Source organism: Pyrus communis, chromosome 2 (genome assembly GCF_041283825.1).
Source record: "Pyrus communis isolate YQ-2024b chromosome 2, ASM4128382v1, whole genome shotgun sequence".
NCBI lineage: Eukaryota > Viridiplantae > Streptophyta > Magnoliopsida > Rosales > Rosaceae > Pyrus > Pyrus communis.
The window spans coordinates 4,099,269-4,126,442 of NC_142566.1; the positions used below are offsets into that span (position 1 = coordinate 4,099,269).

The following is a 27,174-nucleotide window of genomic DNA, read 5'->3' on the forward strand; positions in this document are numbered from 1 at the left end:
GACTTAACGGAATATTCCCCTGTCTTCTCCGGCGAGCCTTCGCCGCCGTCGCCGGCGCCGGTGGCCGGAAAACTGGGAAATTTTCAAACTTAGTTTTCTCCTTCGTTTTTCAACCATTTTTCACGATCTTTATACCAAAATGAAGCTTAGGACTAGTAGAATCACGATAGACTAGTTTTAAGGCCTAAAAATCAAGGAATTATACCTGCAACAACAATACAAAGTTCGGCCAACTTTGAACTAAGCTTTCCCGACGTCCAAATTTGTCCAACGAAGTACTCCGAGGCTCCTTGGGACCTCACAAACACATCTACAAGCTTCAAATGTCCAAAAACAAGCTAGATTACATTTGCATGAACAGTGCTCAAATCGGCCGTTATCGAATCGACGTGAAAACGTAAGATTTATCACCTGAAACTGGTATGGTTGTACTCGTACGAGCTTCACGAGTTCGATGGTGTTCTTGGTTTCCTCGATGGGTGATGTTTGAGTATGTTTGTGTGTTGGCCGTGTGTGTGTTGAAGGAAGAAGAAGAACTCGGGGAGAGAGAGAGAAAGAGAAAGAAGAAGACAGGGAATGAGGGAATCAGGGAGAAAAATAGAGGGTATGAGTGTGTGTGGTCCTACCACATCACACAACACAACACTAATCGTACACGAACGAACTAGGGGTAAAATCGTAATTTCACACGTACGTTTTAATAATCCCGGGACGGGATGTTACAACCTACCCACCTTAATAGAATTTCGTCCCGAAATTCAAAATAACCAATAACAACCCCTAGTAGTCGAAGAACAATCTAGGATACAAATCCCTCATCCGATCTTCTGTCTCCCATGTCGCTTCCTCGACTGAATGATTCCTCCATAGAACTTTCACTAAATTCACCGTCTTGTTCCTCAGAACCTTCTCTTTCCAATCTAAGATCGTTAACGGTTCCTCGTCATACGTCAAATCTGGATTAATCTCTAACGGTTGAGGAGGGATCACATGCAACGGATCAGCAACATAATGTCGGAGCATAGACACGTGAAAAACATTATGCACTTTAGCCAACTCCGGAGGCAACTCCAACCTGTAAGCTACCTCACCAACTCTTTCTATGACCATGTATGGTCCAATATACCTGGGACTCAACTTCCCCTTCTTTCCAAACCTCACGACACCTCTCCACGGTGAAAGCTTCAGAAACACCCAATCTCCGACCTCATACACTCTGTCCGTAGCATGCCGATCTGCTAAACTTTTCTGTCTGTCCTGAGCTGCTTTCAGGTTAGACCTAATTACCTGAACATTTTGAGTAGTCTCCTCGACAATCTCCGGACCTACTAAAACTCTTTCTCCAACCTCTGACCAACACAACGGAGTGCGACAAGATCTACCATACAAAGCCTCAAATGGCGCCATGCCAATGCTCGAATGGAAACTGTTGTTATAAGCAAATTCCATCAAATATAACCGCTGGTGCCAAGCATCACTGAACTGTAACACCGATGCTCGTAGCATATCCTCCAAGGTCTGACTAGTTCTATCTGACTGTCCGTCCGTCTGTGGATGATATGCTGTACTGTAAAGCAGTCTCGTACCCAAAGCTTCCTGAAAAGCTACCCAAAACTTCGATGTGAATCGTGGGTCACGATCCGAGACAATACTTACAGGGACACCATGGTACTTCACAACCTTCGAGATAAACAACTCTGCTAACCGGCTCAAAGAGTACTTCTCTCTTACTGGAATAAAATGTGCCGACTTAATGAGCCGATCAACGATCACCCAAATGCCGTCAAAGCCATTATGTGTACGCGGCAACTTGTACACAAAATCCATAGTAATATTTTCCCATTTCCACTCTGGAACGGGAAGCGGCTGTAACAATCCAAACGGCTTCTTTCTTTCTGCTTTAACCTGCTGACAAACAGCACAATTGCTCACATACTCGGCTATCTCCCTTTTTATACCCGGCCAATAATAAAATGGTCGAATGGTATGATACATTTTGGTTGCCCCTGGGTGCATGGCATAAGCCGAGATATGTGCTTCATCTAGAATTTCCTTCTTCAAATCCGCATTACCAGGCACGAACATTCTACCCTCTAACATCAACATGCCATCAGAATCACGAACTCTGAGATCACTCCTCCTTCCTTGATCTCGAGCTTGGATTAGTTCTTGAGTCTGCTCATCCGCTACTTGAGCTTCAAGCACCCGATCAACCAAGATTGGCCTAACTTGAAAATTAGCAAGTAACGCCACTTCTCGATCTTCTGCTTCTAACCTTACTCCCGTAGCACGCAAGTCCACCAAAAGAGGAATACGACTAGCGTACAACGCATTAATACGGCCCTGTGACTTCCTGCTAAGTGCGTCAGCCACTACGTTCGCACGACCAGGGTGATAATCAATCGTGCAATCATAATCGCTGAGCAACTCCAACCACCTCCGTTGACGAAGATTAAGTTCCTTCTGGGTAAAGAGATACTGAAGACTCTTGTGATCTGTGAAGATCCTACACTTCTCTCCGTAAAGATAGTGTCTCCACAACTTCAACGCAAAGATGATTGCAGCCAACTCCAAATCATGTGTAGGGTAATTCATCTCATGGGGTTTTAACTGCCTCGAAGCATAAGCAATCACTCTACCATGCTGCATCAACACACATCCCAGACCATTCAAGGAAGCATCGCTATAAACCTCGAAATCACCACTATCGTCCGGGAGTGCCAAAACAGGTGCATGAGTGAGACAATGCTTCAACTGCTGGAAACTCTGCTCACACTTATCATCCCACTCAAACTTAACGTCCTTCCTCGTTAACCTCGTCAGTGGCAAGGCAATTACTGAAAAATCCTTAACGAATCTCCGATAATATCCCGCCAAACCAATGAAACTTCTCACCTCAGTGACGGTTCGTGGTTGCTCCCAACTCTCCACAGCTGCAACCTTCTGAGGATCAACCAGAATACCTTGAGCAGAAATGATGTGCCCCAAAAATGCAACTTGATCTAACCAGAACTGGCACTTATTAAACTTAGCGTACAATTGGTGTTCCCTCAACCTCTTCAACACCAAAGTAAGATGTCGAACATGCTCTGCTTTGGACTTAGAATACACCAGAATATCGTCAATGAAGACAATAACAAATCTGTCCAAGTAAGGCTAGAATACCCGGTTCATTAAATCCATAAAAGCTGCTGGTGCATTCGTCAACCCAAACGGCATAACCAGAAACTCGTAATGACCGTAACGAGTCCTGAACGCCGTCTTAGGAACATCATCCCTACTAATCTTCAGCTGATAATACCCAGACCTTAAGTCTATCTTAGAAAATACACAAGCACCTCTCAGCTGATCAAACAAATCGTCGATACGAGGCAATGGATAACGGTTTTTAATCGTCACCCGATTCAATTGTCTGTAGTCGATACACAGCCTCAAAGTCCCATCTTTCTTTTTCACAAACAACACTGGAGCGCCCCAAGGTGAAGTACTAGGCTGAATGAATCCCTTATCCACTAATTCCTGTAACTGCACTTTCAATTCCCTTAACTCAGCGGGAGCCATACGATAAAGAGTTAATGAAATAGGATTAGTACCTGGAAGTAACTCAATAGTGAACTCCACATCTCGATCTGGGGGTAAACCAGGTAAATCCTCAGGAAAAACATCAGGGAAGTGTCTGACCACTCTCACATCCTCAATTCTGCTAGGAACGGTCTCCTCTAGCACCACATGAGCTAGATACCCCTGACAACCTTTAGACAACAACTTCTTCGCTCGCAAAGCCGAAATAACGCCGTGTCTTACCCCACTCTGCTCACCCACAAAAGTAACCTCAGGTAATCCAGGACGGTGAAACGTAACTACTTTCCCGTAACAATCAATATTGACACAATAGAAGTGCAACCAATCTGTGCCCAAAATCACATCAAAATCGACAATATCTAACGGGATAAGATCAGCGGGCATAACAACACCCTCTACTATCACTGGACATCCTGGGTACATACAATCTACAACACATCTCTCTCCTCTAGGCATAGCGAATTCTAAATCGTACCCTAGAGGTATGGGGCGAGGTTGCGTTACTTGAGCAAATGTATGAGAAATAACGGAATGTGTAGCTCCACAATCAATTAAGACTCTAGCAAAATAACCAAGAATGTTTAACGTACCCATAATCAAGTCTGGGTTGTTCTGAGCATCCTGCAGGGAAATATTGTGAATACGCCCCTGGCCCTGCTGTCGTCCGCCACGACCTCTGCTCGCTTGAACACCGCGACCTTGAGCTCCACGCCCCTGACTGGGCTGACCCATCTGTCTCGAAGACCCTGCACTACTAGTAGCAATCTCACCCTGCTGATACTGTCCTCCTTGGTACCACTGAGATCCACCCGTTGGAACTGGAGGATACGGCATGTAACTGCCAGGATATGAGGGATAACCACCATGTGGATGCGGGTCCTGGGGGTACTGATACTGTCCCGGAGCATAAGGAATAGCATCACCCTGATAGTGATAAGCATCACCTCTACCTGCTTGACCATAATTACTCGGACCTTGGATTTGCCGAATCGGTACAGGTGGCGGCATAAAGGTCTGCTGCGGCCTCTGCTGCTGACCCTGGGGACAATCCACCGCTTTATGTCCCATCCGTCCACATGTAAAACAAGCACCACTGCCATGTCTGCACTCGCCGAAATGTCGATTATTACATCTACGGCAAAATGGAATTCGGTTTCGACCACCATCACCTTGTCTCTGGCCTCGAGCGCCTCCATAAAACCTACCTCCTCGTCCCTGACCAGAGGTACTGAAACCACCACTAGACGAACTTGAACTAATACCACCCCTCTTGAAGTTCTGAGTTTGGCGAGGCCCAAGCGACACTTGACCTTTCCCTTTGTCATTTTTCTTTTCATCACTGTCACTCGACATATTCTCAGAGTCCTCTATCCTCAACAGTATCTCATAAAAATCCTGGTAGGACTCACAGTGAGTAGTAGTTGCCATAGAACGCCATCTCTTCCTAGTGCCTAAGCGAAAACGACGAAGCATCTCCGCCGGGTTACCAGCGACATCAGGATAGTAACGAGACAAATCAGTGAACTTACGATAATACTCGTTAGCCGTCATCTTTCGCTGTTTCAACTCGGTGAATTCCTGTTTCTTACGATCAATATATTCAGGGGGTACAAACCTCCTTTGAAACACGTCCTTAAAAACATTCCAATCAGTCCTCTGAGCTGGAGTCAACCTACGAAGCTCCTGTTCCCACCAGGCTGCAGACTCCATCTCCAGAAACCATGAGGTTGTCTCAACCCACCTCTCCATAGGAAGGTTCCCCTGGTTATGCAACACACGGAAAGTCTTCTCTATGTGTTCCAACCAACGTTCTGCACCCTCATGACCCTCACAACCTTTGAACTTGTCCAACTTCAGATTATACATAGTCTCCAGATGAGTCCTCTGGGGAGGGCGCATCACTGACTGAATGGTTGTAGCAATAACTTCTCCCAACTGAGCAACATCAGGGAAATTAGACTCAGAAGAACGACGTGGTTCCCGACGAGGCGGCATGATTCTGACAGAAGACACCAACTATTAGAATACTCACAAAGACACAGGACTGCCAAACCTAGGCTCTGATACCAAGCTGACACACCCCGACCGAGATCAGGGCGTGCTGGCCGTCACACGAAGGTGACGTAGCCATGTGCGCGTGCGGAAGCGAATAAGATAGTGATATAAAAGTACGAATAATTAAAAACACTAGCATACAAAGTACTAATACAAATACTAGTGTATGTGAGACACACTTTCAGAGCAAGTCTACAGCAGTCAAAAAGGAAAGATACGACATAATTACACCCGAAGGTGACCCTACAATGGTGAGTGTCTGTCAGAAATGCCGGGACGCCCTCTGGGAAAAAACCACCGAACTTGCTAGACCACTAAAACCTGGAGGGGCGCAAAAACAAAAGCGTGAGTGGGCAAAAACAAAGCTCTTTGAAAACTCTTTAGCAAAATACATTCTAACCCCTCGCCGTAAAACCTGTATACTTCCCAGAAAATGAACATATATACGTATGTATAGATATGCCAATCATGCTCCAAAATATGCCATTCATGCTCGAGAATATGCCATGACAGAATCTCATAATCAAATGTAAATGCTCAAGCGTAATTCACATCAATAACATATAATCTGGCAGCCGTGAGTCACCTAACGTGACCTGTACGGCTGCATATAGAGCTCCAATCTCAACTCAATAACTGAATCTGCACACGAGTCGGAACCACCTAACGTGGTCTATACGACAGGCTGGTGTAATATATATGTATGCTCTAGTGCTACGATCACGTGAAGCTGGGCGATAAATCGCAGGTCACCTACGAGTCGGAACCACCTAATGTGGTATGTACGACAAGCCTATGCACCTAACTTGGATCCAAGGCGAGCATGCGGTGCGGGTGAACATACACGTGAAGGCTATGCCCCAACTCTGGGCGGGAGCACTAACACCGGGGGTGCAGATATGAGCTCTCTAATCATCTCAAACTATTACTGCGTACAAATACGAATGCCACTTACCTGGCACTTACCTGTGCGTCCACAGCACCAATCACACATATATAGACATATGCATATTTGAATATATAAATAACGTATATGCAACTAATCATGCATAACCACCAATTATATAAAATGAGTGACATATAACAAATAAGCATTTATACTAAATTTCTGGGAATTAATATGTATATAGGTATATACGGAAAACAAAAGCCCACTCACTGATAAGTGGAAGGGTCGTAGCCCCCCGGACTCGGGTGTGTACGCTCGTCCTCGGAATACGAATCACCTATACGCGAAAAAGCTACGAAAACGTTAATTTAAGAGCACATAACCAACTTCTCGTAATAACTTCTCATACATTGCTCAAAATGGACAATTGAATATACCAACGTGCTCTACACAACCTCAGGATCACACCCATATTTTTAAAATAATTTTTGGACCACGCACGCGCCCCCACGCGCCTGACTAGGCACGGACCCACGCGCCCCCACGTGCCAGGCACACTGACGGCGTCAACTGACGCCGTCAGGAATATTCCGTTAAACTGACGGAATATTCTTAACTGACGCCGTCAACTGCCGTTAGGAATATTCCGTTAAACTTAACGGAATATTCCCCTGTCTTCTCCGGCGAGCCTCCGCCGCCGTCGCCGGCGCCGGTGGCCGGAAAACTGGGAAATTTTCAAACTTAGTTTTCTCCTTCGTTTTTCAACCATTTTTCACGATCTTTATACCAAAATGAAGCTTAGGACTAGTAGAATCACGATAGACTAGTTTTAAGGCCTAAAAATCAAGGAATTATACCTGCAACAACAATACAAAGTTCGGCCAACTTTGAACTAAGCTTTCCCGACGTCCAAATTTGTCCAACGAAGTACTCCGAGGCTCCTTGGGACCTCACAAACACATCTACAAGCTTCAAATGTCCAAAAACAAGCTAGATTACATTTGCATGAACATTGCTCAAATCGGCCGTTATCGAATCGACGTGAAAACGTAAGATTTCTCACCTGAAACTGGTATGGTTGTACTCGTACGAGCTTCACGAGTTCGATGGTGTTCTTGGTTTCCTCGATGGGTGATGTTTGAGTATGTTTGTGTGTTGGCCGTGTGTGTGTTGAAGGAAGAAGAAGAACTCGGGGAGAGAGAGAGAGAGAGAAAGAAGAAGACAGGGAATGAGGGAATTAGGGAGAAAAAGAGAGGGTATGAGTGTGTGTGGTCCTACCACATCACACAACACAACACTAATCGTACACGAACGAACTAGGGGTAAAATCGTAATTTCACACGTACGTTTTAATAATCCCGGGACGGGATGTTACATAACGATTTTTAAGCCTAACATATGAACAACACAAATTTGGTAACGTGAAGCATGTGTGACCATTTGGTTTCACAAATAGAACAACATGAAATTTGGAGTTTCACCACAATCCATTGGTAATGCAGAAAGTAGCTAAAAAACTTATAAATACATACAGTGTCCATTCTTTCTCCAACGCGTGGTGTCTGTTCTCAACAACACCTTCATACATAAAATGTGTTAAATCCACATTATAGCAGCACTTGAAAAAAGTATACAAATTATATTACAAGGATTGAAACAATATTGTCCATATATATAGAAAGCCAGAAGACAAAAGTTGAATTATTCATGATTCCAAAATACTCTTCTATAATAGGATTTTAAAATAAAACAATTTGATTTAAAAAAAAAAATCTAGACTAACAAAACAAAACCACTCACGGAGAGGCTAGTTTTTTTTCATTTATTTCTTAAATTTTTTAAATAAAAAATGTTTAAAAATAAAAAGGAATAAAAATTAGAAGTAAATAATGAGATGTAAAAGAACAAAGCGCGTTACTAAAGGCAAGTACTAAAGAATGGAATAAAAAAAAAAAAAAAAGGGAAAAAGATGTTCTTAGATCATTAATTAACTTTGTGCAATACCAGGGGTAACGTATTCACCCTGTCACGATCCTAGTTATTTGATTTGGCATTTACTGGACTATTGTTAGTCTTGTTAGTGTGTCATATCACTCTTAGGTTGATATGGAAAATGAAGGAGGTCTCTTTCTCCTTCCAATTTCTCTTCTTCCCTCTCCTCCTACTTGAATTATTACAATTAAGTCACGTTAATATCTTATATTAATCGTTTTATAAAGATAACAGGAATAAAAAACACAAAATAAGAGAAAAAGAGAAAAAGAAATGTGAATAGAAGGAATGAGAGTCCTACTCATACATAACATAATTTGTGCGGATTTCAAGTATTAGTGCCTACACGAAGTACCAACAAAGCGCAGTTGCATTGATTTAGCAACTGTGCTTTCCTTTAGGTCATTTTATACTTCGTTTTTCGTGTGCTTGTGGTTTTCATTTTTTTTGTTTTTTTTGTTTTTTTTGTTTTTTTGTCTGTTAGTTACATAATGTGAAATGTTCAATCAAGTGGAAAAATGAGGAGTAGTGTCTACTAATCAAAGAAGTAACTAATTGCTACGAAGTCTTATTCTATAAATTGCAGTCGAGCGGAGATCCAACTCGCACAACATCTCAAGGGCGACCTGAAGGACACAGGGTGGGAAGTTAGTTTTCAGACAAAAATGGGGAACTACAACAACATGGCTTTCCTGGTCTTAGCTCTTGTAGGGTTTATGTTCCTGAGCAAGGCTAATGGCGCTATCCATTATTATGATTTCCATGTAAGTGCTTGCTACATATACTGCATGCCAACTTGTCTTTATTTTGAGAGGTCATATATTTGATCCTAGTAGAGGCTGAGTTCGAATATCATTTGTCCTATTGTCTCACCCTTACTGCAATTTTTTGGTTTCGCAGCTGCAAGAAACAAATTTTACAAGGGTTTGTAGCACAAAGAGCATCTTAACTGTGAATGGAACTCTTCCCGGACCAACCATCACTGTTAACAGAGGAGACACCGCTTTTATCAATGTCCACAACCAAGGATATTACGGTCTCACTGTTCACTGGTAATCTTCGCTCGCAGCCTCCACTAATCGTAGCCCATGGCTAGCTCTATGTGTGTGCGTACTTGTTTTTTTTTTTTACATTGACCAAGAGTCATTGTAATTGAAAGATAGAAAGCTTAGCTTGGTAGATACTTACCAAAAAAGAAAAAGAATGATGAAAATAAGCTCGGTGGAAAAATCATAGTGATAATTAACATCTACAGCTAGCTAAGCGTGTTTTTAAGTTAGACCGATTGAGACTAATGAATACTGAGTAGTAGTCTTTTTCAAACAGAGAGAGAGAAAGCAATACAGAGAGAGAGAGAGGAGTTTTTGAAAATTGGAAAGCGTGAACAACTACTTAATACGGCAATACAATGATATATTTATTTATTTGTAAGTGAAATTTTATGTTCAAATATCGTAAATAGTAAATTGGACAATATTTTATTTCCCCACCAGTTAATGTAAACATATTGTTCCATAGAAAATAAAAAGAATGAAGCAATGGATGTGAAGGAACACCTTAAATCTGTGTCTTCTGACTTTTGTATACGATAGTAGGTGAATTGCCATCAATAGCTTTAATGCATGTGTGTATTGTTGTGCATCCCCGTAAAGGAAATTGTGTGTGTATATATATATATATATAACTTTTAGTTCGGTTTGTTTTTGTTTTATAAATAAACACATAATTGACTGTTCAATTTGTTGTTTAATTTGTATAGGCATGGAGTGAAGAATCCAAGAAATCCATGGTCCGATGGACCTGAAAACATCACTCAATGCCCTATTCAACCAGGAACAAACTTCACGTACGAAGTTATATTCTCCAATGAAGAAGGAACATTATGGTGGCATGCTCATAGTGACTGGACACGCGCCACCGTCCATGGTGCAATTGTTATTCTACCGGCTGCCGGCACCACTTATCCATTTGCAACACCAGATGCACAAGAAACAGTTATTCTAGGTACTTTCATTAGTTTCATATCTATTAATTGTTTAACTATTTAGTTATAACCATGTTACTATTAGGCACCCAAAATCGTGGATTGATCAAAATACATGCAATTACTTAATATATGAACCATCTCACGGTTAAATATGATATTCTTCATTTTTAGTTGCATATATAACTGTTAAATAATGAATGTAATAAATAAATACATATACCTTACCAGATCTTATTTTTAATATAAGTGAATATCTAAAATACAATATTCGAGAACATCTCAAATTATGGAAGTAATTAGTTTTATATGCCTAAATAACTTAATGAAAGTAAAATGAAAAGATTTTTATTTATTTTCCAACCTCCTCGTTACTCTGGTAAATACTTTGGGAAAATTTGATGAGTTCAATTTTGTGAGCCTTTATGAGGTATAGTCCAATTTTGCTTGATTATTTACTTAGGTCCAATGGCTCATTGTACACATCAACTTATTTTTATTCTCCTTCCAAATTTATCCCTAAATTGACTAATTAAGTAATTAATATATATATATTTTTTTTTTTTATTTATGATAATTTTTAATCCTTAATCATAGGATTATCTTATACTTAATGATCAGATTAAGTATAGGAATTGAATTCTCTTTAATATTCTATCATCCTCCAAAATGTTTCCTATACTTCCTTCTCTTTCTCCCTCACGATGTCTCCTTCTCATCCCTCACGATATCTTCTTTTTTTCCCTCCTCCCTGCTCCCAAGCGTAGATGATCAAAGATGTCCAACCTCAAATTTCTATTGATGGTTTGATTTGTAGAATTTAGCAAATCTTGTATGCTTTAATTCTTTTTTTGTTTTTTTTCATGTTTCTCTGTTCTTTTTTTTTTCTATTCTAAAACTCTTTCTTTCAGCTTCGTGTTTTACTCCCTCATCATCAAATTTTTATTCATCATTTTCTAAGATCTTCTTGGTATATATATCACTTTTTTTTTCTAATCTACCTCTGTGTGTTTTATACTACCTGTGTCATGGATAAATTGTATTATCTACCTATCACACATTATTGATAATCTATCTCAAGTTAATTGTGTTTATCTACCTGTATCATAGGTTATCTTGTTCTATCTACCTTATACCATGGATTAATAGTGCACACACACATTAGTTCTTGATATTCTAATTCAAATTAAAAGTATTTATCTACCTATACCATAGGTTTTTGTTCATTGCTTATATTACAGGTTTTTGTTCATAGTCTACCTAGATCACAGGTTTTTGTTCATAGTCTACCTATATCACATGTTTTTGTTCATAGGTTTTTTATATATCATTCATTTCAACTTAAGTCGTGGGTTTATAGTCATACACTTGAACTTTTAAAAAAAATTTCCTTAAATTGTGGCTAGACTAAGGAATTCAAAGATTCAAATTTAGAAATTCAAATTTGAGTAAATAATGCATAAATTAGGAAATTTAAATATATATTTATTTTTACTATAAAGGGCAAAACGGAAATAAAATGAGATCAATTAGACCTAAACTAATAAAAACATCCAACTGGACTCACTCTAAAAGTAGCTGATTTTTTTTAACCTGGATCTAAATGCCCCATATACTTTTTGGTTTGGTGGGTAGTCACCATTAGCTATCAGGTCTCATCATTTTTTGTTATAGAATATCACATGATTCAAAGAATGACGTAATGGGGATTTGGATGTAACACGTGCACTGTTTATTCCATAGAACCTTTTAAAAGAGGGGAAATTTTTTATTGTGATATGAACACAAGTGGTACACTACGTGTTTTAATAGAAATAATAAAAATATTTATTTTTAAGTTTTTAACTTTTTAATACACATATCTCACCATTTATATAATAACATGTAATGTATCACCTTGCATATCGATCACATTGAAAAACTATTCCAAAAGAGACTCTTATTGTTTTTCTTTATGTTCATCGTTGTGAAGGCATCGTTCTAATAATTTATTATTTTTTTTGCTAGAAAACATCCAAAAGTCGTTAATTGTAATCTTTCTTTCGTAATTTGCGTGGTTGATATTGTTTGAAGTATGAGGTTAAAGAAAAGAAATATTTTGTAGTACACATCAGCAATATTGTCATTGAGCGAGTTTAATATTTTGTAGTACACATCAGAAATATTTTGTAGCACACATCAACAAAAGAAATATTTTGAAGTACACATCAGCAATATTGTCATTGAGCGAGTTTAATATTTTGTAGTACACATCAGAAATATTTTGTAGAAAAGAATTATTTTATAAGTATATATTTGTTTATAACTCTTAAGTGGTGATAATGCTTATCATTATTATTATTATCATTGAATGAGTTTAATTATGATATTTATGTTTATTAGTTACATATATCTTAAAATTTAAATTTATCTAACGATAATAAATAGGGTAATGAACATAACCGTCATTTAAGGGTAATGAGCAAAAATATTTCTTTATTTGATAGTAAACCTTAATTTTCTCATATATATTAAGCAAATAGCATATTATTTGTCTATCTTCCGCATATAAGAAAAATATCTCCATAATATATAAAACAAAAACTAGAAAAGTCTTTTATTAGTGTTTTTGTGGTGTCACATACAGAATCTAAATTGTCAGTATTTCAATATTAGCATAAACTTATTATGCGTGATATGTACTGAGAAGTAGAAAGACAAAAAATGTTGTATTTTTGAAACTCTGGAGTGCATACCCTTTCCCTTATTGCAAGTTTCCATATTGCGTTAAGGGTAATATTAGGTAGATAAAAAAATTTAATTTAAATTTGCAAACCAAATAATGTATCATCATTAGAAAATAAATATATTAATCAACACTTAAACAATAATCCAACTATAAAAAACCACATCATTTTTTACAAAAAATTAATTTCATTAACATTATTTGGGCATAAACAATAGAAAATCAACTTCCTATATTGCAAAAGATAAACAACTATTGTGGCCTTGTGTGGCAAAAGTATTACATCGTACAGTTGTGCCATTGGATTTATTGTAGAGTACGTAAATTATAAATATTAAATTGTACATGTATATACATTAAAACTAAGTTTCTAATTTGGCAGGATCATGGTTTAAGGGAGATGTGATGGAAATAATAAAAGAGGCTCTTGCAAGTGGTGGCGATCCAAATGTTTCAGATGCCTTCACAATTAACGGACAACCCGGAGATTTGTATAGTTGTTCCAATGGTAAGACTAATTACAGATCCAATTAACCTAATCTAGTTTAGTGTTTGATTGTTTGTTTTTTTGTTTTGTTTTTTTTGTTTTTTTGAAAAAAATAATAATATTATTTACATTAAGGAGAAGGAGGTGAACTTAGCTTTACAAAACTACTATTCATATTCGTTTTCGCAATGATTTCTTAGGTATTACTGAGTTGTTCGAGCTGTATTTAACATCTTTGCTTATGTGTGTGTGTGTAAGCACTTTTTTATTTCGTGCATATATATATGTTGTGTGTGTGTATATAAGCACTTTAAGGATAGGGATCTTCAAATTTTGAAAAAAAAAAAAAAAAAAAAAAAGGGAAGTTAGTTATGAGGTCCATTGCACATCGAATTTTAACCATCCGAAACATGTATTTTATAAATCTCAATCTATAAATCATTCTTACAAAAATTCAGTTCAATCTAAAATTGTTGCATATTTAATTATTACGATAAAATTTCAATGTTTCTTAAGGAAACAAAGTATTCGTCAATTTCTTTAAACTCAATTACATGCCTCAAATATTTTCATTTGGCTAATATTTTGGAAGAATGATCTATGAGGTGCACGTTGAAAAATAGACAGTTCGGATCATTAAAGTTCGATGCAGTGTGGGCCCAAAAACTAACCCCATTTTTATTTAAAAAAATGGAGATCATATATATATATAGGCTTTTTATATTTGCACCCTACAAAATATTGAATGCACCTCACATTAAAATTTAATATTAAATAACTTATTTACCCTACTATGCAATGACAATTTTGACCTTTTCAGGTTAAAAAACAAAAATTTCTATATGCACCCCAAATCACTTTTAACGTATTATTTATCTTTTTCAATTATCAAAACCCATCCGACCCTTCATTGTTGAAAAAAACTCTAACCAATGAAACTGCAAACATGTTGATTGAGAAGAAAAAAAAAATTTATGAATGAAACATGAAATCGATGTTTCGGAAGTTTCACATGAGATAAGACTTCATATTTTTTATTGTTTTAGTGATTTTGACGACATCGATCATTATTTAATCTTGTTTTTGATGCGTTATTCAAGCTTCTATGTTCGTATTCAACTTTTAGGGATTACATGAAGAATTAAACACCTAAAATTACCATCAAATATTAAAAACAGATGAGACAAGTTTTAATGGTGGAATTGAAAACAACCCACATATGCTTTAAATCCTAGGTGGTATCTTTTGTCAATTTTAGTCAGCATTTTTTGTCCAAATTAAAAACTTCATAAGATTTGAGAAATGTGGGGTATATAGAAAATATGGGGTGCATGTAAAAAATGTAATGTGTATATTAAGAATGTGGGATGTGAGGGTATTATGGAGAAATATGTGGGGTGTGTTAAAATAATTTTTAATTGAAAAAGCAAATGTAAGGTGCATTAAGTATGTGAGGTTTATTCAACAATATGTGGGGTGTTAATATAATAAGTCTACATATACATTGCATGAAAAGCAAGTTTAGCTTTATTTGCTCTTTGCAAGTAAATTTAAGCCATAAACTCTCTACGCCCAGTTAATTATTCAAATGTAAGAATACGCCATCTCATAATAGTCTCTAAACTCCAAATACGTACAAACAGCTGATATAGTATTAAGTGTTTTGATTCCTTCTGAACATAAATTGTTTCTGCAACCAACCTAAAGTTTCACAAGAATCATCTGTTAGGGTTTGTAGTGATTTGTGTAAAACAAGTACTAATTAATGGATTTTGTGTTGCATGCAGGGACAGCATACCGATGGCTGGTTGATTACGGTAAGACCTATCTTCTCCGGGTAATCAACGCCGTGATGAACGAAGAACAGTTCTTCGCCATCGCGAACCACACCCTCACAGTCGTAGCACAAGACGCTTCATACATAAAACCTATAACCACCTCTTACATCATGATAACTCCAGGTCAAACCATGGACATTTTAGTAACCGCAAACCAACCTCCCAGCCATTATTACATGGCTTCTCATTCTTTTATGGATGGAACTAATGTTTCACATCACAATGGGACCACCACTGCAATTGTTCAATATAACGGCAACTACAGCACCCCATCAATCACTCCCCTTCCAACTCTTCCGGCGGAAGCCGATTCAACTGCTGCTGATAACTTCACTAAGCAAATCAGGGCCTTGGCAAGCGAAGAGCACCCAATTGATGTCCCACTTGAAATTCATTCCAGGATCTTTATGGCTGTTGCAGTCAATGAGAGAATTTGTGCTAATTCTTCATGTGATGGCCCGGATAATAATGCACTTTCTGCAAGCCTAAACAATATCAGTTTCGTGATTCCATCTGTTGATGTTCTGCAAGCATACTATCAGTACGTACAATATTCTTCTTCAATAAAACAATTATTGGTGATTTTAATATTCTATTATGACGGTTATTTTTGCCATTTCAATAATGATAGTTGCTAATGCTACTACTTTTATTGCTAGTATGGGCAGCATCTTGAAATCCTAATTGCCATGGTTCCGTTCATCACCTCTTTCTCTTTTCTTTCTCCCCCATTTCTCATTTTGTTGGTACAAATCACATTGTGTATCATTCAAAGTGTTAAAATAACAGTAGACATGGTTCATATTTTTCAATTTTAGGGTATATTAATAGAAAACATATTTATGTGTTATAATTTGCATGAAATAGTAACGTCCCATAACTACGTTCCAAATATACCAAAAAAACTACAATGGTCCCCTCGTAGTTGCAATTTGAATGATAGTTATACTTCTGTGATTTTATAATGTGCCATGGAGTCTAAATTAATTATATTTTGATCAAAGATTGATGGAAGTAACTAGTCTCATTAGAAATGGTGAAACACCAAAGTATAACTCCAATATTTATCAATTAACCTTATTTATTCCCAAGAAAAAAACTTGACCTTACTTCGTTTGTACAGGGGAACTAATGGAGTTTACAGTTCCAATTTCCCGGACAATCCGCTTAATCCTTACAACTACACTGGAAACGTGACTAGCAGCACAATATATTCGGACTTTGGGACGAGGGCGAGGATGATTAGATATGGTGAAGGAGTTGAGATCATCTTCCAAGGAACCAACATCATCGCAGCTGAGAACCATCCAATGCATCTCCATGGTTTCAGCTTCTATTTGGTCGGAACTGGTTACGGAAATTTTGACAATACAACATCACCCAAGACCTACAATTTGGTTGATCCCCCAGAAGTAAACACCATTGGAGTTCCAAAGAATGGATGGGCAACCATCAGGTTTAAAGCCGATAATCCTGGTAAGTTCTATAATTTTGAGCGTAACCGTTACAACGTCACATGCATGATCTCTCTACTGGGGAACTACCATATTTTAAAGCATAATACTAAACACTTAAAATTTTATAATATGGTTGGGTTGGTAATACATATTGTGATAGTATCACTCTCTTAGTTTTATAGCTACCAAAGTAACGTGCGTTACATGTTTGAATTGATTATGATTTTGCAGGAGTATGGTTTATGCATTGTCATTTGGAAAGACATACCAGCTGGGGAATGGATACTGTGCTCATAGTTAGGAATGGAAATACCACAGAAACCAGCATGCTCCCACCGCCTGCTCATATGCCTCCTTGTTCCAAGTCTTAGATATTTCTTTGGTTTGGAAGTTCCAGAATGTTGTCTCTGGATTTCTAACAAAGAATTGTAAGATTCAAGTATTTGCCTTTGAGTGACTATATATGTTTTTCTTCAACCTGAAATAAAGCCTGATTTATGAATTATGATCAATCTTTCCACGCAAAAAGCACCTTCCAAAAGTAAAACTGACATTTGTAAATCTCCTGTATGGCATCTTAGAGCTAACACAAGACATCCGCTTTGCTTTTAAGTGTCAAAAGTTACAGATCTTAATTCTCATTTGCAACAAAATTGTGTAAATTACATAAATATCAGTACAACAAATATTATCCTTGCCTACACTACGGAAGCTGCTTTTTGCTTCTTCAACCCGAACAAATTATTGAGGTCAGGAAGCATCGGAGGAACGGCCATAGTCTCTGGGGCCATGAAATTTACTATCTTCTCGTGAACATTGTACCTGCAAAAGCATAATACAATAAGCCTTCAACAATCTGGCCTTGTTTGCTCAACAGATGCTCCAACATATTCCAAAACAAAATCATAGTAGTTTCACATAGGGAACCGAAGAATCTATTGATACCTTATCTTGTGACTCTTAGAGGCTCTTCTGTCAACAATCTTCCTCTTCTTCGTATGCAACTTTTTCAAAGAATAAAAGGCTGTCTCTGAGGATAATCAAATAGTGCAAAATCAGAATCAATAACAATATGCTGACAATATATGGCTTAATTGTTAGCAGGAATAACTACATAGCACGTTTCATTTTTAAGGTTACAAAAACTTGAATAATGGAAGTTCAGGATCGACTAGGTTCCAAACCCACTATAAAGAAGAAAATATATGCAGATACAGATCCAAAACAGAAACAAGGATATCCAGCATCACTTGGGCGTATACAACCACAAACAATTTCAAAAGCCACAATTTTTAAATGCAATCTGACTGTGTGTTTTGATTTACCGAAACGCTTATAGATTTGGATAAACCGTATCACATTCAAATACAATCATGTATTACGTATGAGATGCCCTAATAATTTTACCAGAAGATGCTGGGTCAATTGTCTCAAAAAATTCTTTCAGTAACTGCTGGTAAAACTCAGAGTCATCCAAAAGTTCAGGTCACCGTCAGCTTGTGCACCAACTTCAGATTGTGTCTCCTATCAGAGTGAAGGAATAATAAAGAAATTTTTTAATTAAAAGATACAATCAAAGTTGCAGATGATGAGTACTAAAATAATCAAAGGTGGCATGATTCATTCTTATAGCAAAGGAACAAATTCATCAAATAAAATTGGGGCCATTCAAAATGAAAACTGAAGTAAACACCACAAAACAACGCAAAATAATGTTCAAATATGGTATCAAATTAACAGAATGCATCCTTCCTCAAACAATGAATTTGTACCTCGTTCAAGAAATTAAAATAGCACTTAGGAAATTGTAAAATCCATGGGAAACTTAAGTGCAACGAATTTATAGATGAGCCTCAGATTTGAATAGAATTATAGTTAACCAATATATGCAGAACAGTAGCATTACCTTCCCCTTTGCAGTATTTTTCTCTCAGGAACCTGCACATCCATTCAAAAATTAAGAAGAAATCTCTTTGAGCATGCTCGAGAATCTTGGGAAGTGTGAAATTTTCAATTTTTCAATTTAGATGTAAGAGTTAATATCTTACAGCGCCAAATACAGAAACTGCTGATTTCCTCATCCGCATCTGCCTAACCACTCTGCTTGGATCTCTCACATAAGAAGCAACTTGTTCACTAATATTCTACAATTGGAAAGGATAAATGAATTCATGTTGAATATCTCTCAAGGGATGGCACAAGTCCGCTCATAGGAGAACGCATGGTTACAATTTTAATTGTAGGGCCAGACCAGATTAAAAGCATGCAGTTTGCTTTTAATAGCAGCAGCACCTGTGGCCACCTCTGTCTTCCTCTGCCATTTGTTGATGGATTTGTCTCTGAAAGTAGCTATTCTACAAGATAAAACGTGACAGGATTAGTTAGACCAAGTAACCCAAATGGAAATGCATACAATAATGAAAAGTTGAACAACATAGTAGAACAAATTTCAAGAAATCATGCAAGAGAAGTTGACGGAGCATGACTACAAGTAGGAGATTTTTTATACCAGAACTGCCCTACATCTCAAAGTAAACATATGGCAACATAGATTTTTTACAAGTATGATTTTTTACGAGTATGATTTACAAATTTATTTCAATGTTCTTTGACGGCCCCTTTGGATAACAAACAAATTTACTTTAGTGCCTAATGGAATTTCAACGTCAGAAAACTATCGACGGTTATATTGCATATTAAACAGTTGAGACAAAATAACATAACAGGTTGATGTATTAACTGATAAAAACTATATATTGAAGTATAAAAAAAGTTAGATACTATGGTATTGAAATACAGCAATAATAATAAGGTACTTGAATCTACCATTACGAGAATTTTAAACAATAAAACAGAAATTCCACATTTCCTTTTGCTGCTCCATATGGAGCAGTGAAATATGGCATGAAGAAGAAAAAAAATATTCCAGTTTTATACAATTATTGATAGACTTCAACACAAGTGCATATGTAGTTAGTAGAACATAATTCTTCTCAGAATATCTAAAGTACGATCTGAGTACCTCGACAGCAACTGAGAAATCTATGACCAATCCTCATCACCATCACCGTCAATGTTCTTAGATGACTCTGACTTCTTAGATTGTCCAGATTTACCTTCAGGACAGGATATTTATTAGGAGAAGCACTACATGAACATATGCAATATGAAACTAATGAAAATGCAAACAGTACAAACTAGGATAGTCGATTAGACCAAAGTAGCATAAAAGCCTCTTTCTTTTTCTTTTTTTTCTTTTTTTTTTTTTTGCTTAATCAGGCTAATGTTTATATAAGAGATCAAGCAGGAAAGACTTGTCCTGGGGCAGATTTCAAATCTGGCTTCACTTGGCTATTCTCAGATCAACAAAGCAAGACACAACTGATTTAGTTTCTATGCCGACATTATGCTTTTGACCACTGGAACATATACCTAAACCCTATTGATGTTTCCTTGAATGCTGTATACAAAATCGCAGTGTCTAATTTTTGTTGAATACAACAATATTTCTGACCGATCAAACTACTCTGAACTTCCAACCTATTGTGTGTAAACCATCACCTGTTGGGACTGCCTTGATCTCAATTAGAACTAAGCACAAACTTTATTACAATTCAACTGACCCAAAGCTGATGTAAGAAGATTTAGGTTAACAATTCAGCCGGTCCAAGCTCAAGCTCGATGCTTTGTACTTTGGGATGAGCTTGGGCAAGGCTTAGCTTAATCCATTCCTCTTGATTGACACTCTTACTCTCTTAATAATAACTCAGTACCAGCATAGCAAACCTTACACATACTGGCAATTCTTATCACACCAATAGCAAATGCACCACAATAATAGAGAGTCAATTGTATTACAAAATAAATATAATAGTATGATAAATGTAGTTTGCAAATACCATCTGTTGCTTGAATGATGGACGGATTCTTCTCAAGTAAAGCCTGTAACAAGAAAAAATGGCATGATGTGATAAATTATAGCATATACAAATGTCAATATTAACAAATTGTAATAATTTATATTATATTACCACAAGGTATGAAGCTAAACCACAGACCAAGTAGTACTAGGTAGACAACAAGTTTTTATGACAGCCATACCTCTTGTAGTTCCGCTAGAGAATCTAAAGTTCGCTTTGATGAGTAAACTAGATCAGAATATGCTGTACTGACACCCTGATGTGAATCACAAAATAAAGACCTAACTGGCTCCTGCAGACAACCTCTCGGGTAAGAACAGAATATCTTAACATGTCAAAAAGCTACAAAAAAAAGGGGGGAAAAGCAAAAGCAACCTGTGGTAATCTATATGAATTTGAGAATGCTTTCTGATGCAAGAATCTGAACTCAAGAGCTTTGTCCCAGAGAGCCTTCGGGTATATGAAGAAAAAAAAACATAAAAAATGGGTAAAATAAACATCGATCAGACAATAATCCGCTACATAAATATTTTTTGTCAACTTTAAGGCGAGGCATAAAAGGAAGGTCTAATCAAGGAGCAATAATTTCATGATGAAAAATAAAACCTATTTCATGGATATTACAAGAGCTATTATCTTGAACAACGAATCTTTTGGTTCTTCACTGCTTGACCTTTAAGAAGATCTTCATCCTTATGGTGCTTTAGATTCTTTAAAATATCTCTGCATGGAAAGAGGGAATAAACGATGAACAAAATTAACTTCATACATTTGCCGATACCTATGTATAGATGTATGTTCCTTCTTTTTATCTCGAACTCAATAATTGCAGATGCATGTATGACTTCTGTAACCTAATATCAAATTTCGTCACCAACCTCCAACTGCTATGCATATTATCTCCTACACTCACATTATTTAGTTCTACGTCTTCAGTCTAATTAAGCATCACAAGTTTATAATAAAAAATAAAAGGATGGTGAACAGAAGTCTCTTACTGCTCCTGATTACGAAGATTCATGTATTCTTTCACGAGTTCTTCCATCTTAGCATCTTTATTATCGTTTTTCTCATCACCATTTTCCTCTTCCCCTTCTTCTCGTCCATCTTCTTCCTCATTTTCTGATTCTTCATCCTCCTCCTCACCATCGTGCTCATCATCAAAGTCATCCTCTTCCTGCTCCATCTACATCACAAATCATCAATTAACAACACAATCACCAAAACAAAACCAGATAACTACCGAAACCGAACAACAGAATTACTAATTAAACTAACATTCAGCTAATCGCTGTCGAAGTCACCATCGGTCCTCAAACTCACTGTCACTGTGACGAGCCTTGTTCCCCATTGTGACGCCTGACCCCTAGAAATTCAAACACCCAAATATTTATACAATTTACTTCCACAAAGATTTTAGCTGGTGTGACATACAACTTCATTTCATATATTCAAACTTCATCAATCCCGAATTCTAGAATTGGTGAAATTTCCTTTTTTTATTTGAAGCGAAACAAATGATATGTATACATAAATATATATATAGAGAGAGAGAGAAAGAGAGAGAGAGAGAGAGAGAGAAACCCTAACCTTTTGAAGCAGAAAGAAGGAGGAGGACGGCGAGGGTTAGAGAGGAAGAGACAAGTCTGAGAGAGAGAGAGAGAAACCCTAACCTTCTGAAGCTGAAAGAAGAAGGAAGACAGCGAGGGTTGGAGAGTGGCGGAGACAGGTCTGAGAAGCAGCTGCAGGGTTTGGGTTTGGGGGTTTAAGCATTCATATGGAATTTACCGGGTTGGAATTACCCGATTCTAAAACCCAAACCAGGCTGCTAAACGTAGATCTCAAATCTGAGAGAGAATCCTTGCCGATTCTCGGATTCTGGATATCCTTCAATTATATTCATTTTATCATGCATCGTACAATTAATTTTCTTCAGATATTGTTTGTATTAATTTTAAATAAAAAAAATTACAATAATTTTTTATTACACGATATACGAAGAACGAATGTGATTTGAGGATCCCCGAATCTATCCATTATTTCCTCCCTCTTCGATCAAAAGACATTTAGGCCTGAAATGGGCTTCGTGGGCCAGTTAGGCCAATATTAGACTGAGTTAGGCTTTCTCATTTGATTTGCACTTTGTTGCACATTTAATAAGGGTGACTTATATACTACCACAATCTAGTAGTAAATCTCTTGATTCAGTAAGTGTTAGATTTTATATTCGATCCATGTAAATGGCTAATTCAATACAAAATTACAATATTTGAATTATTGTGTGGCTAATTCAAACCCAACACCTATTAAAATATAATAAAGACTTATCTAAAATAGTGGTGATAGATTGGCAGATGTAACCCAAGCCAATTTTATAACAATTTCCCTCTAAATCTCTCCCATCTCCTCCAATCCCTCAATTATGGCCATATGTCTTTTGTTTGTGGATTTGGAATTAAATTGAGCTAGCACCCATAGTTCTTCTTAATCGTTCTTGCATTCAAAACAAAACACCACAATTTTCATAAAGTGGGCACCAAATGCAAGATAGTAATCTTGTGCAAATCAAATGGTTGAAGGCCCCTAGCACTACAGGCTTGGTCGGTCCACTTGCGCTCACGTGTATGTGAAGCTCACGCGCCTAGCCCAAAATAATAATAACGTAGGTGACGTCACACTCTCTAAAACACCGGATTGGGCGATTTAGCCCTAGTGAGTAGTCATGTCTCCGTCTTTTTATAGTAGCCAAACTTGTTTGGGTTGGGGCGGAGCTCATTTTGCTGATTTTGGTAGATTGAATCACCCAATCCTTCTTGCAATTGGAAGGGGTGAAGTTGCTCTCATGAATGGTGATATCCACACACTTATTTTTACCGTCACACACTACTTTTAATTTATGGTCGTCGAATCGAATAAATTGAAGAAAGTCAATTAACAAAAGATAACAAATTTGTACAGTATAAAAGATTAAAAAAATGATGTATAAATAGCATTACCTTTAATTATATGTTACATAAGGAGTTGAATATAGAATAGTATTAGGCCTTGTTTTGCAGCTTGTATAATGAATCGGATAAGATTAATTATATGAACTCGGGTGTTGGATGCAGTTAGGTATAAAATAGTCGGGGGATTAATGTCACGGTCCAACCTATTTTATACGGTCAGCACCCGCTTACTAATACTCTTGAAAGGCGAAGGATAATTTGTTCGACGGTGAATCAAAAACACGTTGCCATCTGGTTTCTCATCTTCTTCTCCAACCCAACAACTTCTTTCTAGGTTCTCAAAGCTTCGAACCATAATATCTCTGTCTCTTTCCTCTGGATCTGGAAATTTCAGCAAAAGTAGAAATTCTCAACAGTTGTCTAACTCCTTGGAAATCCTCTCGAACCATAATCTCTCTCTCCCCACACAATCTGAAAGTTTCAATAAATTAGGAGAGATTTCATCTTATTTTTTGGTTTCAAAGGATTACAAGTCATGGAGATGATGGCTTGTAGTCGGTGGTGAGAAGCACAATGGTGGCGGTGTTGTGCTGTTCTGTTTTTTTCTTTCTTTTTTTCTGATTTTCTTTAATTATTCTTATGTGTAGTTGCTTTTTTTCTTCATTTTACCATCGATCATTATTTCAAAATTATCAAAAAAAATAATTATAATCTAAAATACTATTAATCCAGCACATAATAAAACATAGTTGAAATTAGGTTTTGCTCTAATACGGGGAAATTTTTATTTGCTTTATGTTCTGAATATAGGATTTGACAGTCTTTAGGTTTCTAGATAGTAACATACACAATATAAATAATACGATTATTAGTCCGATGTTGTACCCAACACCCGACTAATTTAATTAGTACTATCCAACGACTATTTATTATATTCGACAAATAATCAGTACAATTCAACTTGCAAAACGAGGACTTAGTGTCTTAGCTCCAACATGAAACTTTTTGAAATCCAACACTACCACACGTGCATGACCACCCAACCTATCATTGAAGTATTTTATATACAAGAGAAATAGAGCTGAAAATTTAAGCAGCAATTTGATTTTGATTTGAGCACATGCAACCGCATCTCCACACGTGTGTCTTGCTGAAGCTTGTTCCTTGTTCCTTGCATTTTCATGGTTCCAATCATTTTTTTTAGATCAAATAACTACTTTTTGTCTTAATCATTTTATATAAGGGAACTTTAATGGAAAAAGTTTCACGCAACAAATTTGCATTGGAAGACACATTAATGAATGATTTTTAATGAAAATTTTGAAGAAATATTTGTCGTTTTTATGAAGAAAAAATTGATGATGTCAACTTTAACTTAATTGTGATACTCTGCGTCTAATCTTTAATTTATTAAAATACTACTACTGCATTTTGTTCTTGTAACTAAAAAAGTTCATAAGTGTGTTTAAATAAATAACAAATTTGAGGCCAATTTCATTAGTCGTTCTTTATGTAAATGATGTTAAATGAAAAGAGAACATGGAAAAGAAAAAGAGTTTTTTTTTTTTGTTAGATATAAACTTCATTTATAAAAGAAAATGTTAGAAAAGATAAACATTAAAACAAGTTACAACTAGGTCAAGTGGACATAGAAATCCAAGCAAAACATATGATGAACCAATTAAAATCAGTCCATTGCCACAAGTCATTACTGCCACATCCACCATGGACCTCGCCATTCTATTGCTTGGGTCATCTAATTTTCTGTCAACACCAACAAAACACAATCACCCAAAAACAAAAACACATATACAAAGCAACCCCATTTGAAGGAAAAAAAAAACTACTCCCTAATTTCACATCATTAAAGATCGCAACCAGTACATAAAATTGTATCTAAAAAAATTTAGTCGCCAAAAAAGTGAACCAACACCAGCAACCATATCTACCCGAAGACCCATAAAGGAAAAATTTTGATGCCAACAAAGCAAATAGACAAAACACCATCAGTACTGTAGAAGGAGGTGGCGCAGAAACCTAAACCACTAAAGTGGTTTTGCACACCTTCATCTGAGTGAAATTAAAGAACTTTTCAACCCAATTTACTAATCATCTCCTCATAATATACGAATTTTGTAACAGTTTATGTAACATCTCACATCAACCAACGAAGAGGGAATGATGTATCTTATATGTACATGCCCACCTCCATGCTGCTGGATTTACTTCATTTAATAGTTTACATGTTTTCTTATATTTATTTATTTCTTTTCTTTTGCTGCAGCCATGTCTGTCGAAGAACATGGACTGTGGAACATTGTAAGGGCCAGTTCCCTGGATTTCAATGCATGGACTACTTTAATTGAAGAGATAGAGAGGGTTGTAGAGGTGCGTTAGCTGAATTTTTGAGTCATTAGATGAATTGTTTGGGTGAGTGTGAATCATCTAAGGTTTTGGCAGAGAAATTGTTGTTATTTAAATGTGAATAATATGAGGTTGCAAAACTGTGAACTTCATTGTACTTTCTACATGTTCTTAGATATTTCTGTGATTGTCAGCTACCTTAGCATACCCTGGTTTGCGTATGGTTTCGCATTAGTGATTGCATGCTACATTTTCTAAATAAGATCTCTATTATCATTATCTGTTCGAGAGGCTGTTTTTTGGCAAAAGTTGTGACTATGATTTGTTGTATAGGATATTATCATCACATGGATGCTTGAAGACACATAACAGTTGCCTTGACCTCTATGAATATATATATGATAACTGACCGTTGCTTAATCAAATTTACTATATGCTTGATATTATTAATACATGCTTTATCATTGAAGAAGTGAAATTCAATTATGATATAAGTACATACTTTCTTGTTGACAAATTCGTTTAGATTCATGGCTACAATTTGATTATGGATTAAGAATGTTTTTGTTTGCGGAACTGATTTTTATTCTATTCGCAGAATTGGGCAGGTAGTGGTCGTCACACAAAAGTTCGTTTTTGAGGTCGCAACTGATGCTCTTCAAAGCCTCTAAATTATTCACCTTTTTTCCTCTTGCCTCACGACACACTCCTTTTCTTGTTTTTCTATCACTTACTAGCTAAATATATTGTGGTCTTACAGGTTTGAGAATTAGCACAACACTAAATGAGTTGCTTTGTATTTTGTTGGTATGGTGCACTTTTATGATCAAATTGGTTGCTCTATGGACATGGAGGATGTGCTTGGGAGATTACTTTGTGTTTTTTGGTATGATTTTATTTTGTAGTCATCATTAGGTACCTCTGTCAACTTTA

The 27,174-nt window shown here is 36.8% G+C and overlaps 1 protein-coding gene and 1 pseudogene across 3 annotated transcripts; one reads left to right on the top strand and one right to left on the bottom strand.

Moving 5' to 3' along the window:
• Positions 1-9,043: 9,043 nt before the first annotated feature.
• Positions 9,044-17,514, top strand: LOC137747163 (putative laccase-9). Of its 2 annotated transcripts, XM_068487197.2 has the most exons (7): positions 9,044-9,282; positions 9,419-9,570; positions 10,278-10,522; positions 13,610-13,735; positions 15,502-16,093; positions 16,676-17,028; positions 17,241-17,514. In XM_068487197.2, exons 1-7 carry the CDS (start codon positions 9,184-9,186, stop codon positions 17,378-17,380), a joined length of 1,707 nt encoding a protein of 568 aa, XP_068343298.1. In that variant the 5' UTR covers positions 9,044-9,183; the 3' UTR covers positions 17,381-17,514. The 2 variants fall into 2 exon arrangements, with proteins under 2 accessions (XP_068343298.1, XP_088538149.1); XM_088682023.1 differs by lacking the exon at positions 13,610-13,735.
• Positions 17,515-17,542: 28 nt separating this feature from the next.
• Positions 17,543-22,291, bottom strand: LOC137748017 (uncharacterized; annotated as a pseudogene). The gene is made up of 13 exons (XR_015954451.1): positions 22,208-22,291; positions 21,928-22,115; positions 21,580-21,652; positions 21,305-21,379; positions 21,111-21,221; positions 20,909-20,951; positions 20,032-20,125; positions 19,261-19,363; positions 19,058-19,153; positions 18,916-18,936; positions 18,417-18,533; positions 17,955-18,039; positions 17,543-17,831 (listed from the first exon to the last, which is right to left on the bottom strand). The product of XR_015954451.1 is annotated as an uncharacterized LOC137748017 (transcript).
• Positions 22,292-27,174: the final 4,883 nt, after the last annotated feature.